The sequence below is a fragment of the Ranitomeya imitator genome, chromosome 8, assembly GCF_032444005.1.
Source record: "Ranitomeya imitator isolate aRanImi1 chromosome 8, aRanImi1.pri, whole genome shotgun sequence".
In the NCBI taxonomy this organism is placed as follows: domain Eukaryota; kingdom Metazoa; phylum Chordata; class Amphibia; order Anura; family Dendrobatidae; genus Ranitomeya; species Ranitomeya imitator.
Genome location: NC_091289.1, coordinates 52,791,391 through 52,808,709, shown reverse-complemented (window position 1 = coordinate 52,808,709; position 17,319 = coordinate 52,791,391). Strand labels below are relative to the sequence as shown.

The 17,319-nt window shown below is 40.3% G+C and overlaps 1 protein-coding gene across 2 annotated transcripts in view; it reads left to right on the top strand.

Annotated features, from left to right (window-relative positions):
• Positions 1-17,319, top strand: part of NOL8 (nucleolar protein 8) — a 62,951-nt gene that overhangs the window by 25,900 nt on the left and 19,732 nt on the right. For both annotated transcript variants that reach the window (XM_069736916.1, XM_069736917.1), the window contains exons 7-11: positions 9,272-11,008; positions 11,933-12,037; positions 12,353-12,475; positions 12,583-12,676; positions 14,434-14,575. In XM_069736916.1, coding sequence (XP_069593017.1) covers positions 9,272-11,008; positions 11,933-12,037; positions 12,353-12,475; positions 12,583-12,676; positions 14,434-14,575 — 2,201 coding nt within the window. The remainder of the gene's footprint in view (positions 1-9,271; positions 11,009-11,932; positions 12,038-12,352; positions 12,476-12,582; positions 12,677-14,433; positions 14,576-17,319) is intronic.

Genomic DNA, 17,319 nt, shown 5'->3' with positions numbered 1-17,319 from the left:
TACTTAGAAAAAAAAGTACTTTGAATAAAAATACACGAATACAAGTGCACGAATGCACCCCTGCATGAATGCTTCCCCAAGCTAAGTCTACATTTATAGAAGGCTAGCCCTTAGATCTTCCTATTTTTTTTTTTTTTGTGTTAAAGCTCGTTAGCAATCAATCAAACTCAGTTGAGACAACAGGACACAATAAATGTAGTGATCAGATAAACAAATGTCCAGGTCTACATGGATCATAGACCACTTTGAAACAGTTATGTGATCTCGCTGAGTAAGGACATGCAAAGTCAGATTAAATATCTATAAACACAAAAAATGCATAATAGGATGACTAACATATATAGATATATGCAGGATTCAATGCCGAAGATGGAATGACTCAGATACCATTCAAGCTGCTTGCTGTCAGGGACTGGAGCAATAGACATGCAGGATATTTCAGCTCAGAGAATGAATGATCTGTTTACCATTCAAGCTGCTTGCTGTCAGGGACTGGAGCAATAGACATGCAGGATATTTCAGCTCAGAGAATGAATGATCTGTTTACCTGTATGAAGAGAGAAGAGATGCTTGATTATATTCTGCCATGTTATAACTGCCGAGTACTTAGAAAAAAAAGTACTTTGAATAAAAATACACGAATACAAGTGCACGAATGCACCCCTGCATGAATGCTTCCCCAAGCTAAGTCTACATTTATAGAAGGCTAGCCCTTAGATCTTCCTATTTTTTTTTTTTTTGTGTTAAAGCTCGTTAGCAATCAATCAAACTCAGTTGAGACAACAGGACACAATAAATGTAGTGATCAGATAAACAAATGTCCAGGTCTACATGGATCATAGACCACTTTGAAACAGTTATGTGATCTCGCTGAGTAAGGACATGCAAAGTCAGATTAAATATCTATAAACACAAAAAATGCATAATAGGATGACTAACATATATAGATATATGCAGGATTCAATGCCGAAGATGGAATGACTCAGATACCATTCAAGCTGCTTGCTGTCAGGGACTGGAGCAATAGACATGCAGGATATTTCAGCTCAGAGAATGAATGATCTGTTTACCATTCAAGCTGCTTGCTGTCAGGGACTGGAGCAATAGACATGCAGGATATTTCAGCTCAGAGAATGAATGATCTGTTTACCTGTATGAAGAGAGAAGAGATGCTTGATTATATTCTGCCATGTTATAACTGCCGAGTACTTAGAAAAAAAAGTACTTTGAATAAAAATACACGAATACAAGTGCACGAATGCACCCCTGCATGAATGCTTCCCCAAGCTAAGTCTACATTTATAGAAGGCTAGCCCTTAGATCTTCCTATTTTTTTTTTTTTTGTGTTAAAGCTCGTTAGCAATCAATCAAACTCAGTTGAGACAACAGGACACAATAAATGTAGTGATCAGATAAACAAATGTCCAGGTCTACATGGATCATAGACCACTTTGAAACAGTTATGTGATCTCGCTGAGTAAGGACATGCAAAGTCAGATTAAATATCTATAAACACAAAAAATGCATAATAGGATGACTAACATATATAGATATATGCAGGATTCAATGCCGAAGATGGAATGACTCAGATACCATTCAAGCTGCTTGCTGTCAGGGACTGGAGCAATAGACATGCAGGATATTTCAGCTCAGAGAATGAATGATCTGTTTACCATTCAAGCTGCTTGCTGTCAGGGACTGGAGCAATAGACATGCAGGATATTTCAGCTCAGAGAATGAATGATCTGTTTACCTGTATGAAGAGAGAAGAGATGCTTGATTATATTCTGCCATGTTATAACTGCCGAGTACTTAGAAAAAAAAGTACTTTGAATAAAAATACACGAATACAAGTGCACGAATGCACCCCTGCATGAATGCTTCCCCAAGCTAAGTCTACATTTATAGAAGGCTAGCCCTTAGATCTTCCTATTTTTTTTTTTTTTGTGTTAAAGCTCGTTAGCAATCAATCAAACTCAGTTGAGACAACAGGACACAATAAATGTAGTGATCAGATAAACAAATGTCCAGGTCTACATGGATCATAGACCACTTTGAAACAGTTATGTGATCTCGCTGAGTAAGGACATGCAAAGTCAGATTAAATATCTATAAACACAAAAAATGCATAATAGGATGACTAACATATATAGATATATGCAGGATTCAATGCCGAAGATGGAATGACTCAGATACCATTCAAGCTGCTTGCTGTCAGGGACTGGAGCAATAGACATGCAGGATATTTCAGCTCAGAGAATGAATGATCTGTTTACCATTCAAGCTGCTTGCTGTCAGGGACTGGAGCAATAGACATGCAGGATATTTCAGCTCAGAGAATGAATGATCTGTTTACCATTCAAGCTGCTTGCTGTCAGGGACTGGAGCAATAGACATGCAGGATATTTCAGCTCAGAGAATGAATGATCTGTTTACCTGTATGAAGAGAGAAGAGATGCTTGATTATATTCTGCCATGTTATAACTGCCGAGTACTTAGAAAAAAAAGTACTTTGAATAAAAATACACGAATACAAGTGCACGAATGCACCCCTGCATGAATGCTTCCCCAAGCTAAGTCTACATTTATAGAAGGCTAGCCCTTAGATCTTCCTATTTTTTTTTTTTTTGTGTTAAAGCTCGTTAGCAATCAATCAAACTCAGTTGAGACAACAGGACACAATAAATGTAGTGATCAGATAAACAAATGTCCAGGTCTACATGGATCATAGACCACTTTGAAACAGTTATGTGATCTCGCTGAGTAAGGACATGCAAAGTCAGATTAAATATCTATAAACACAAAAAATGCATAATAGGATGACTAACATATATAGATATATGCAGGATTCAATGCCGAAGATGGAATGACTCAGATACCATTCAAGCTGCTTGCTGTCAGGGACTGGAGCAATAGACATGCAGGATATTTCAGCTCAGAGAATGAATGATCTGTTTACCATTCAAGCTGCTTGCTGTCAGGGACTGGAGCAATAGACATGCAGGATATTTCAGCTCAGAGAATGAATGATCTGTTTACCTGTATGAAGAGAGAAGAGATGCTTGATTATATTCTGCCATGTTATAACTGCCGAGTACTTAGAAAAAAAAGTACTTTGAATAAAAATACACGAATACAAGTGCACGAATGCACCCCTGCATGAATGCTTCCCCAAGCTAAGTCTACATTTATAGAAGGCTAGCCCTTAGATCTTCCTATTTTTTTTTTTTTTGTGTTAAAGCTCGTTAGCAATCAATCAAACTCAGTTGAGACAACAGGACACAATAAATGTAGTGATCAGATAAACAAATGTCCAGGTCTACATGGATCATAGACCACTTTGAAACAGTTATGTGATCTCGCTGAGTAAGGACATGCAAAGTCAGATTAAATATCTATAAACACAAAAAATGCATAATAGGATGACTAACATATATAGATATATGCAGGATTCAATGCCGAAGATGGAATGACTCAGATACCATTCAAGCTGCTTGCTGTCAGGGACTGGAGCAATAGACATGCAGGATATTTCAGCTCAGAGAATGAATGATCTGTTTACCATTCAAGCTGCTTGCTGTCAGGGACTGGAGCAATAGACATGCAGGATATTTCAGCTCAGAGAATGAATGATCTGTTTACCATTCAAGCTGCTTGCTGTCAGGGACTGGAGCAATAGACATGCAGGATATTTCAGCTCAGAGAATGAATGATCTGTTTACCTGTATGAAGAGAGAAGAGATGCTTGATTATATTCTGCCATGTTATAACTGCCGAGTACTTAGAAAAAAAAGTACTTTGAATAAAAATACACGAATACAAGTGCACGAATGCACCCCTGCATGAATGCTTCCCCAAGCTAAGTCTACATTTATAGAAGGCTAGCCCTTAGATCTTCCTATTTTTTTTTTTTTTGTGTTAAAGCTCGTTAGCAATCAATCAAACTCAGTTGAGACAACAGGACACAATAAATGTAGTGATCAGATAAACAAATGTCCAGGTCTACATGGATCATAGACCACTTTGAAACAGTTATGTGATCTCGCTGAGTAAGGACATGCAAAGTCAGATTAAATATCTATAAACACAAAAAATGCATAATAGGATGACTAACATATATAGATATATGCAGGATTCAATGCCGAAGATGGAATGACTCAGATACCATTCAAGCTGCTTGCTGTCAGGGACTGGAGCAATAGACATGCAGGATATTTCAGCTCAGAGAATGAATGATCTGTTTACCATTCAAGCTGCTTGCTGTCAGGGACTGGAGCAATAGACATGCAGGATATTTCAGCTCAGAGAATGAATGATCTGTTTACCATTCAAGCTGCTTGCTGTCAGGGACTGGAGCAATAGACATGCAGGATATTTCAGCTCAGAGAATGAATGATCTGTTTACCTGTATGAAGAGAGAAGAGATGCTTGATTATATTCTGCCATGTTATAACTGCCGAGTACTTAGAAAAAAAAGTACTTTGAATAAAAATACACGAATACAAGTGCACGAATGCACCCCTGCATGAATGCTTCCCCAAGCTAAGTCTACATTTATAGAAGGCTAGCCCTTAGATCTTCCTATTTTTTTTTTTTTTGTGTTAAAGCTCGTTAGCAATCAATCAAACTCAGTTGAGACAACAGGACACAATAAATGTAGTGATCAGATAAACAAATGTCCAGGTCTACATGGATCATAGACCACTTTGAAACAGTTATGTGATCTCGCTGAGTAAGGACATGCAAAGTCAGATTAAATATCTATAAACACAAAAAATGCATAATAGGATGACTAACATATATAGATATATGCAGGATTCAATGCCGAAGATGGAATGACTCAGATACCATTCAAGCTGCTTGCTGTCAGGGACTGGAGCAATAGACATGCAGGATATTTCAGCTCAGAGAATGAATGATCTGTTTACCATTCAAGCTGCTTGCTGTCAGGGACTGGAGCAATAGACATGCAGGATATTTCAGCTCAGAGAATGAATGATCTGTTTACCATTCAAGCTGCTTGCTGTCAGGGACTGGAGCAATAGACATGCAGGATATTTCAGCTCAGAGAATGAATGATCTGTTTACCATTCAAGCTGCTTGCTGTCAGGGACTGGAGCAATAGACATGCAGGATATTTCAGCTCAGAGAATGAATGATCTGTTTACCATTCAAGCTGCTTGCTGTCAGGGACTGGAGCAATAGACATGCAGGATATTTCAGCTCAGAGAATGAATGATCTGTTTACCTGTATGAAGAGAGAAGAGATGCTTGATTATATTCTGCCATGTTATAACTGCCGAGTACTTAGAAAAAAAAGTACTTTGAATAAAAATACACGAATACAAGTGCACGAATGCACCCCTGCATGAATGCTTCCCCAAGCTAAGTCTACATTTATAGAAGGCTAGCCCTTAGATCTTCCTATTTTTTTTTTTTTTGTGTTAAAGCTCGTTAGCAATCAATCAAACTCAGTTGAGACAACAGGACACAATAAATGTAGTGATCAGATAAACAAATGTCCAGGTCTACATGGATCATAGACCACTTTGAAACAGTTATGTGATCTCGCTGAGTAAGGACATGCAAAGTCAGATTAAATATCTATAAACACAAAAAATGCATAATAGGATGACTAACATATATAGATATATGCAGGATTCAATGCCGAAGATGGAATGACTCAGATACCATTCAAGCTGCTTGCTGTCAGGGACTGGAGCAATAGACATGCAGGATATTTCAGCTCAGAGAATGAATGATCTGTTTACCATTCAAGCTGCTTGCTGTCAGGGACTGGAGCAATAGACATGCAGGATATTTCAGCTCAGAGAATGAATGATCTGTTTACCATTCAAGCTGCTTGCTGTCAGGGACTGGAGCAATAGACATGCAGGATATTTCAGCTCAGAGAATGAATGATCTGTTTACCTGTATGAAGAGAGAAGAGATGCTTGATTATATTCTGCCATGTTATAACTGCCGAGTACTTAGAAAAAAAAGTACTTTGAATAAAAATACACGAATACAAGTGCACGAATGCACCCCTGCATGAATGCTTCCCCAAGCTAAGTCTACATTTATAGAAGGCTAGCCCTTAGATCTTCCTATTTTTTTTTTTTTTGTGTTAAAGCTCGTTAGCAATCAATCAAACTCAGTTGAGACAACAGGACACAATAAATGTAGTGATCAGATAAACAAATGTCCAGGTCTACATGGATCATAGACCACTTTGAAACAGTTATGTGATCTCGCTGAGTAAGGACATGCAAAGTCAGATTAAATATCTATAAACACAAAAAATGCATAATAGGATGACTAACATATATAGATATATGCAGGATTCAATGCCGAAGATGGAATGACTCAGATACCATTCAAGCTGCTTGCTGTCAGGGACTGGAGCAATAGACATGCAGGATATTTCAGCTCAGAGAATGAATGATCTGTTTACCATTCAAGCTGCTTGCTGTCAGGGACTGGAGCAATAGACATGCAGGATATTTCAGCTCAGAGAATGAATGATCTGTTTACCTGTATGAAGAGAGAAGAGATGCTTGATTATATTCTGCCATGTTATAACTGCCGAGTACTTAGAAAAAAAAGTACTTTGAATAAAAATACACGAATACAAGTGCACGAATGCACCCCTGCATGAATGCTTCCCCAAGCTAAGTCTACATTTATAGAAGGCTAGCCCTTAGATCTTCCTATTTTTTTTTTTTTTGTGTTAAAGCTCGTTAGCAATCAATCAAACTCAGTTGAGACAACAGGACACAATAAATGTAGTGATCAGATAAACAAATGTCCAGGTCTACATGGATCATAGACCACTTTGAAACAGTTATGTGATCTCGCTGAGTAAGGACATGCAAAGTCAGATTAAATATCTATAAACACAAAAAATGCATAATAGGATGACTAACATATATAGATATATGCAGGATTCAATGCCGAAGATGGAATGACTCAGATACCATTCAAGCTGCTTGCTGTCAGGGACTGGAGCAATAGACATGCAGGATATTTCAGCTCAGAGAATGAATGATCTGTTTACCATTCAAGCTGCTTGCTGTCAGGGACTGGAGCAATAGACATGCAGGATATTTCAGCTCAGAGAATGAATGATCTGTTTACCTGTATGAAGAGAGAAGAGATGCTTGATTATATTCTGCCATGTTATAACTGCCGAGTACTTAGAAAAAAAAGTACTTTGAATAAAAATACACGAATACAAGTGCACGAATGCACCCCTGCATGAATGCTTCCCCAAGCTAAGTCTACATTTATAGAAGGCTAGCCCTTAGATCTTCCTATTTTTTTTTTTTTTGTGTTAAAGCTCGTTAGCAATCAATCAAACTCAGTTGAGACAACAGGACACAATAAATGTAGTGATCAGATAAACAAATGTCCAGGTCTACATGGATCATAGACCACTTTGAAACAGTTATGTGATCTCGCTGAGTAAGGACATGCAAAGTCAGATTAAATATCTATAAACACAAAAAATGCATAATAGGATGACTAACATATATAGATATATGCAGGATTCAATGCCGAAGATGGAATGACTCAGATACCATTCAAGCTGCTTGCTGTCAGGGACTGGAGCAATAGACATGCAGGATATTTCAGCTCAGAGAATGAATGATCTGTTTACCATTCAAGCTGCTTGCTGTCAGGGACTGGAGCAATAGACATGCAGGATATTTCAGCTCAGAGAATGAATGATCTGTTTACCATTCAAGCTGCTTGCTGTCAGGGACTGGAGCAATAGACATGCAGGATATTTCAGCTCAGAGAATGAATGATCTGTTTACCATTCAAGCTGCTTGCTGTCAGGGACTGGAGCAATAGACATGCAGGATATTTCAGCTCAGAGAATGAATGATCTGTTTACATATATAGATATATGCAGGATTCAATGCCGAAGATGGAATGACTCAGATACCATTCAAGCTGCTTGCTGTCAGGGACTGGAGCAATAGACATGCAGGATATTTCAGCTCAGAGAATGAATGATCTGTTTACCATTCAAGCTGCTTGCTGTCAGGGACTGGAGCAATAGACATGCAGGATATTTCAGCTCAGAGAATGAATGATCTGTTTACCATTCAAGCTGCTTGCTGTCAGGGACTGGAGCAATAGACATGCAGGATATTTCAGCTCAGAGAATGAATGATCTGTTTACCATTCAAGCTGCTTGCTGTCAGGGACTGGAGCAATAGACATGCAGGATATTTCAGCTCAGAGAATGAATGATCTGTTTACCATTCAAGCTGCTTGCTGTCAGGGACTGGAGCAATAGACATGCAGGATATTTCAGCTCAGAGAATGAATGATCTGTTTACCATTCAAGCTGCTTGCTGTCAGGGACTGGAGCAATAGACATGCAGGATATTTCAGCTCAGAGAATGAATGATCTGTTTACCTGTATGAAGAGAGAAGAGATGCTTGATTATATTCTGCCATGTTATAACTGCCGAGTACTTAGAAAAAAAAGTACTTTGAATAAAAATACACGAATACAAGTGCACGAATGCACCCCTGCATGAATGTTTTTTTATTTCCACAATGCTTTTGAATTCTGGAATAGCATCTTTTTCAAGTGGGGAAAAAATTATTTTTGACTTGAAAAACACGCTAGTTCAGCTTTGAAATGCGTTGTAGATATTATCGTCCAAACTCTATAGTTGAGTTATGTTGTACCACAAGGTGGTTGTGGCAAAAATCAATATCTACAGTATCTGATGGACATGATTACACTCCGATTTTTTTTTATTTATTTTTTTTATCATGTAATAATTAACTATAATTGTCGAAGGAAAAGTAAAGAGTTGAGCCCACGGCTAAAGTTTGTTTGAAAAAATCAAACAATCCCCCTGTTTTTTTTTTTTTTTTTTTTTTTTGCTACCCCTTCCCAGGTCCAGAAGAGTCTCTGCTATTCCTGGAGTCTGTTATCGTCTGCACCACTGATGTGATTTCCACGGCGCTGCAGCCAGTCGGTGATCTGAGCGGCTCGTGCTGTCCTCTTGGGTAGACCTGCTGTGCTCACTCATTGGCTGCAGCGCTGTCTGTGGCATCAGCGCTGCAGGCAATAATATACATCAGGAGCAGCAGCATTGTCTACAGCCTGGGGATAAGGGCTTTTCGGAACTGGGAATACCCCTTTAACTTAGTTTTTTGCAGCATGTAATCTGCAGTCATGACTTGTCCCAATTCATTGAATGTGGTTTTCCATGTAGTACGGTTTTCCTTAACTCTAGTGAACATCACAAAATATGACCCCTCAAAGTATTGCCATAATGTTAAAAAACTGGACAACACTTCACTTGTGTCGACTCCTGTCGCTCAGCTGACGTGGCACCTGGATGGTGGCAATGATGATATAAGCAAGAAACGCAGAGGAGAATTCCCAGAATTTAAGAGTCCAGTAAAGAAGAGCAGAGTCAATTCTTGTGATAAGACTGAAGAAAAAGAGAGCAATATCCGAACCCCTCAGGCCACTCTCCAAAAAGCTGTGAACGCCGTAGAGTCTCAACACAAAGGAAAGAGTTGTGGTTATGTGGGGAATAAAAGCATTAACAGTATGTCTGACGATGAGTATGACTCTGAAGAAGAACTTAAAACTATTATTGAAAGGGAGAAAATGGTGGCAGTAGGTGAAGGACACTCTGAAGACGCGGATATAGAAGTTGTGGATGACTCTTTCGCACCCAAGTACACAACTCATTGGGCTGAGGAAATCGGAAATCACAGGAGATCCAATAGTCACTCTGAAGATGACCATGAGTACGACTCTGCCGATACAGATGAAATCATCACCGTTGCAAGGACCAACCAAAACTGCAGAAAAGGTAAAAGTGAAAAGTCCCAAAAAAGTAATGTGGTCTCCACAGAATTCAGTAACTCAAAATGCCATGTGAATCAAGAAAATGGTAGGACAGAAGATGATGAGAGTGACGCAGAAGACAGCAGTGGCTCCTGTTCAGATGAAGAATATAAGTCCATGATGCAAAACTGCTACCGACTGGATCTGACAATAGAAGACCTTGAGGCACTCGCTAATCAGGCTGATGAGTCTGATGTTGACGAAGCAGATGACCAGAACGATTCGGACCAGGAATACGACTCTGCAGATACGGATATTGTTATAGCTGGTGCAAAGTGTGTGCAGCGTGGTATTGTAGGTGCACAGAAGGGATCAGATGGCAAAGAAACTACAAGGGACAAATCTAAAGATCTAGGAGCAGGTGACTGTAATATAGAAAGCAAATCTGTGAAGCAAGATCCATCAGTCAGAACATTAAACTCTCCAGGGAAAAAAAGCTCAAAATCCACTGCAAATGAGGAGGAGAATTCAGATGTCACCAGAGAAGGTGAAGAAGCAGAGACTCGAACATGGAAATCAACGAAGAACAAATCTGGTAATGGAAATGTAAAGAGAAAGAAAGGTATCGAGCCAGAGGATATTGTGGCTTCTATTTTAGAAGAGGATGATAGCTCAAATGATGACTCCAAACGGAAAAAGAAGAAAAAGAAAAATCCTCTGCCCCGGCCTCCAGCATTTAAGGGGCTGGGCTCACTGATGTCGTCATTGTCCGTCTCTGTATCTTGTACAAAGTCATATGATCATCCGGAGGCTGTCGGCTGTGAGACAAATGGAAATGCTACGTTTACTGAAGGTAAAGGACATCAGGAATCCGAAATCAAAGGTGAAAGACCACCTAAAACAGACCAGAATGTCTCAACCGATGCCCACTGGAAAAGTGAAGGCCCTAGTAGTAGTAGCAGCAGCAGCGATGAGTCCAGCAGTGAGGAGGAGGCCAGTTCTGCCTCATCCCCAGTTACTAAGGCAAAGGTGTCTCAGAAGAGCAGCTCCGAGGGGCAACCTAATGCAAGAACTAAGCGGCTTCAGGATAATCAGAAGAGGCTGGCGGCAATGGAAGAAAGAAGAAAAGAACGGGAGCAGCAGAAGCAAGTCATTCAAGGAGCTCTGGTTAAACTGGTGAGCAATTTTCTTGGAAATGTTGTCAGGCTTGGTTATAGAAATAATGCTCTACGCACTACGTTGACGGTTTTCTGTGGGCAACAACTGCAACAGTTAAGGGGTTTCCTGGGATAAGTCTAAATTTCTATCTCGTTGCAGATTGAAGAATACTGACAGTGTTCAGTATGCTCCGTGTCAGAATTTCACACGACTAGCGGTCATGTATCGACTAACTGCTCATTCGCTTCTCTCAATACAACATCGAGAGGAGCAGGGGAAAAAGCAACCGAGGGCAATCCTGACAGTGAGCATACTACGCACTGACAAGATTTGACAATCTACAGTGCGATATAGGCACTGAAGAAATTTAAGTTCAGGCCCCCCCCCCCAATCCTCTTTAAAATTACTATTGTCATAAAATGTCTTGTGCTTCTGTTGATGGGATGCAGATCTGTGCTTCTGCATAAATGACTTGTTAGGTTTCTGCCTCCTGTCAACATAATGCAGAGGTGATAATAGTTGTCAGAAAATATTCTAAATCCTCACTTCTGTCGCTACATTGGATGACACAGGACACCATGGATGTATGCCGCTGCTTAGGCTGACACTAAGAATTGCAAACTTCCACATGTGTCCTAAGGGCCGCATAATTCTGTGTTGGCTCGACTGCCTTTTAATATATAGGCGTCAAATCAACTGGGTACATTGCAGCAGTGTCTAACCTGCTGGGATTTGTCTTCTGTAGCCTCCAGCCATTGCAGGCGCTAAGTAGCAACTGTGCTCTTAAAGTGCTGCGCCACTTCGCCTCCACCCACTAATTGGGCCATTAGAAGATATTTCTAGACTTCAGGTTATAATGATCAGACACACCCCAGCTCTATATCTGTAACGGGCCACACATAAATGGCTTATGAACTGCTGCTATTTTACCCTGCTTTCCAGGATTCACAAACTGCAAAGAAGAGCCAACACATTGTGTTTGACTCTGAATCCGAGGAGGAAAGTGAAAAGCAAGACTCAAGTGCAAGCAACGGACATAACAAGAAGGTATGTTCTGTATGTGAGGTCAACCATGAGTAATATCATATGGGGAAGTCATTTGCATGACTATTGTCCAGTGAAGTGTTCAAAATTAAATTAAAATACCTGTACCTGATTACGCCAGTGATGGTTCTGGAATTTTATCGACTACTTGGATTTGCTGCCATTTCTCCCTGATTCTGGAGCTTCCATGCATCGTATTGACAAGGGCTCTCTATGAAAACCAGGACATGTTAATTGTTGTAAAATACATTCTATATCTTAAAATATGCATTCTGGGAGAGCTTTCTTACACTTCATTTTATTTTTTTATATACACAGATGATAAAGCCTATCAAAGCTAAGTTGTTTGACAGCAGTGGGGAAGATTCAGATGACGAAGAAGAGAAAGATGACGAGAGATTTGAAATAAAGACTCAATATGAAGGGCGATCTGGGGAGAAGGTCAGTTGCATCTCCTCATCTGATCTTGATCGGGGATACACAAGACGTTTAGTCATGTTATGTTTCTTTGCATCACGATTAATCATGCTTTGTTTCTCTGCATGCAGCTCATGGCATTGCAGTCTCGCTTTGGAACTGACGAGCGGTTCAAAATGGACGCACGATTTTTAGAAGACAATAGCGAGGAAGAAACTGACACTGGTAAGAACAGCTTAGGAATCATCTTACAGGGGTTGTTCTTCTTTGGTGACATTACACATGGTGCAATAATGGAGGTCACTGACCCTAGTGTTATACTTGCCAGCCGCCATCTTCATCTGTGATCGGCGATGCTACGGTCAGTCTTTTGCAGGTTATGACCTACCGGATCACTCCAGTGTTTGACGGTCAATCTGCAAGTCGCTGAGAGCCAGAATGAGGCCAGAACGAGGCTCTCGTAGACTTGCAATAAGCGCTTGTGATCTTTACTTCTGACTTTCCGGTCAGTCAGAAGTTGCGGTCACAAGATGGCAGCGTGGGACCGGAGTGACGCTGGGAACAGATGAATACTGGGGCTGTTAAATTAGTTGCACCACTCCAGTGCTGAAATTTAAAAAATGGTGCGTTCATTAAATGGTACTAAAAATAATTTTTGCAACTGGGTTTCATTAAAAATGTTTCACTGTTTGCCTCCTGTCTCCTCTGTGTGGCTCGGTCGATTGCTGGCCGCAGAATGAGTTAACGGGGTTGGCCATGTTATCTTTACTTTATCAGATGTATTGGGGACATGATTTTGTGCGATTTTCTATTAGATATGACAGGTTCTCCTCCTGCTCTTATTACTGCAGCTTTCCTCAGACCGCACAGATCTCCAGACTATACAGTGGCTGCTGGTGGAGGAGCAGTGACCAGACCTGTCCATCAGCCTTGTCCAATTGTAAAACGCTTCACGTGGGCAAAGCTGCTTTTCTGTTGGAGGAGATTGATGGACAGGTCTGGTCAATCCTACTCCACCAGCAGCCAGTGTATGGGGGAAAACTGCACTAACAAGTCATACCAGTATAATACACAAAATCATGTCCTCAACACCTCTAATAAAACTGAAGTGGCTAGCCCCTTTAAGATATGCAGCTATGTTCGATCTGTATCGGAAGGACATTAACGTTGTTAAAGGGAACCTGTTGGCGACAAGTCTGTAGAGTCGTTCATAGAGCAGGAGCGGCAATGATAAATGATGTTGCTTTTGGTAGAAAGACCTGGAGGTGTAATTTTATTGCTGCTTAAATGGCAGAAGCGGGCATCGTTAGAGGTAAATATTCACTTTGCCCCACAATATATATGTTTTACATTGTGGTCTCCTATGACTTCTGAGGTTATTTTAGAAGTGTGTTCTCCTTTAAAGGGGTTGTCTGACCTTAAGTTTGCAGTCAATATGTGAATCCTCGAGCGTACACGGCACACTGTAAGGATTCTCCGGCACCAGGAGCATGCAATATTGTGACTGCGAGTATGTGATTGGCATACTCCCTGTCACATTCCCACTAAACGTGTACAGATGTATTGAGCGAGGGCGTGCAAGTCTAGTCGGAACATGACTTGTGTATGCAAATCACATACTTAAGATCACACACCCACCGCTACTGACATTGGAGAATCCTCACAGTGCGCTTTCTAGTGAGGCTTCACAAATCTGCAATCACATAGATCGACTGCAGTCTTGTACCCCAAAGCCAGAAAACTCCTATAAGGCTGAGCATACATGTTGGTGGCAATAAGACGATGCAATAAAAATTGCATGTAACATTGTGATTAAGGCATAGAGATTTTTGATTTTCTTGTAATTTTAGTTGAATTTTATGGCTGCTGCGTCTGGGAAGAAGACCCATAGCTTTCATCTAAAGTTGATGTTTTACTTTCATACGCATGAAGCATTTTGACAGCCTCTTTGTTTCTGTGTTATGATACATTGCCTCTTACAGAAAAACCACAGACATCGCAGGCAGATGATGATGGTCTGTCGGCTGAAAAGAAGAAGAACTTGGACATCTTGCAAAGTGTTCTAAACATCAATGTGGAGCCACAGCCAACAAGCAAAAAGGCGGCTAAAGCAAAGGCTTTCAAGTAAGAAAATGTGTTGTCTTCCCTTATTACTATAGTGTAGTTTTACTACTGTCAGTCCTACCAATGTCCCAATCCCCTGGTGACTCCACAGGAATGGTGAAACATGGCGGCGTGGACAGATATCTGTAGTGTCAGTGGCTACAGGTATAGACCGTATTCTGGATCTGGCTACAAAATCTAGAATCTGGGCACATGATCAGTTAAAAAAATACTGATCATCTTGGCATACAGAGCATTATTTTTTCCAAAAAAAACTTTATTGGGATTTTGTATTTTAACCTGGAGGAGGGGGAGGGGAATGGAGGGAGGGGAGGAAAGGAGAGGGAAGGATAGGAGTGAAGGGAAGAAGGGGAGGGTAAATACAACATACTATGCGTAGAAATAATTCAACATAGAGTGAAGCAAGGGACGCAACCCTTAAAGGCAAATAGGCAGGAATCGAGTCATCAACCATTTATCTAAACAATGCAAGGAGGTGGTCCTTGTGAAAAAACTTGTTAATATCAAGCAATTACGGCTACAAACCGACATTTAACATGAGAGGGGAAAGAGAGAAAGTTTTGTGAACATTTTCAACTTATATTGAGACGTAAACCAAGTTGATTATGTTGGTTGTTCAAGGAGGATAATGCTGCTCCCATATATGCCACTTTTGGTAAAATTTGCCAAATTCGTTACTAAGCAGGGCAAATTTGAGTTCAAATTCTCTATGTTGCATCATGAGTTTGACAACAAAGGCTGCATTGGGCAGTGTGGGTTTTTTCCAGTGGAAGGCAATGGATTTCTTAGCTACTAAACAGAGATGTAGGATTATGCGCAATAAGGATCTGTCGATAGAATTAGTGTCCAAGGAGAGAAGTGCTAATTGTGGGGAGAGGGTAGAAGGGGACCCTGACAATTTAGAGATGATTGAGGAAATTTCCAGCCAAAAGAGGGCCACGGTGGGGCAGCTCCAAAAGATATGCAATAAGTCGCCTTTATGGCCACAGTTCCTCCAACATAGGGGGGAGTTGGATGTGCTGATGTGAGACAGTCTTGCTGGAGTGTAATACCACCTGGAGCACACCTTAAAGTGTGTCTCCAGAAGGGACATTGAAATTGACGATTGGTATGATGCCGAAAAGGCCTCCTCCCAATCGTCTGTAGAGGCCTGGAGACCTAGGGATTTCTCCCATGTTATGAGAGCTGCGTTTTTAACCAGTGATGAGTCTTTATTGAAGCTATTGTAGATGAACTTGTGACTCCAGAAGATTGGGTGATTTGGATTGGATAATATTTTTGAGGAAGGCTCCGAGAATTTCAATTTGAGGTTAAGAAATAGACTTAGGTTTTCCCTCAGAATCATGTAGTGAAGGAAAAGAGACGAGGGGGCTTTGAATTTGTTTTTTAGTGAACTGAAGTCAATGAATTTAGACCCAGTGTAAATGTCGCCCAGGGTTTGAATTTTTAAGTCAGCCCATATAGGGGGTAGGACAAGATTCAGAATTGAGTAGATAAATAGCAGGGATAGTTTGAGTTGAACAGGATTGTTTTTAACCCCATCTCCCTTTTTTAGAAATGAAGACCATGCGAGAGAAATCGCCTGAAAAATTGGGTGGCTGTGGGTTTTGTTGGGGGAATTAGATATAGCTTTGAGAATGATGGATTTAAGGGGTTTTCTTCCGTTAATCTCTACCTCTAAGTCGAGCCATGCAGGTTCATTCTGGTCTGACCACCAGGGTGAGCTTTGTTTTAGTAGAAGTGTATTATAGTGGGCCGTAATATTTGGGAGATCCATTCCTCCGTGGATTTTTGTTTTGTAAAGGGATCTGGTATTTGTTCTAGGCTTTTTATCATTCCAAATGTATTTATTTAGCCTTGATTGGATCTTATGCAGAAAAGATGCGGGGATGGGAAGGGGAATACATCTAAGGATATATAAGATTTTTGGTAGGGTAAACATCTTAACTGTTAGGTTTCTCCCCCACCAGGATAGACTTTTGTCATTAAAAGTGTTGCAATCTTTTTTAAGTATTTCATCTATCTTCCCCAAGTTTGAGGAGATAGTTTTATCAAGGTTTTTGTTAATTGTGATTCCTAAGTATGGGAATTCTTCATTACACCACTTGAATGATATTACCTTTTTCAAGGAATTGATTTCTTTTTTGCAGAGATGGATGGGTAGGATGTTAGATTTTGAGCCGTTGATTTTGAATTTGGAAAGAGATGCAAAGTTTTCAAGTTCTTTGATAGTTTCTAGAGTGGAGACAGTTGGGTTGGTAAGGGTTAGGATAATGTCGTCTGCAAATAAGCTAAGTTTGTGATGACGTTTGTTGGTGGATATGCCTGTAATGAGAGAATTCTGTCTGATACGTTCCGCCAGGGGTTCAAGTGCCAAATTGAAAAGTAGAGGTGATAAGGGGCAACCTTGTCTAGTGCCATTGTTAATAAGGAAGGGGTCTGAGATATGATTATTGCAAGTGACTTTAGCTGTAGGACCTTGATATAGTGTCATAAATGAAGAGATAAGTTTGTCATTAAAACCAAATTTTTGAAGGGTCTGTTTGAGGAAGCTCCAATCTATACGATCAAAGGCCTTCTCGGCATCTAAAGAGACAAAAACTGTGGGGGTTTTGGATTTATTAGTGAGTTTGATTTGATTCAATATCCTTCTGGTGGCGTCAGCAGGTTGCCTATTTTTGATAAACCCCATTTGATCATTGACTATCAATCTAGGGAGGATGACGCTAAGTCTATTGGCCAAA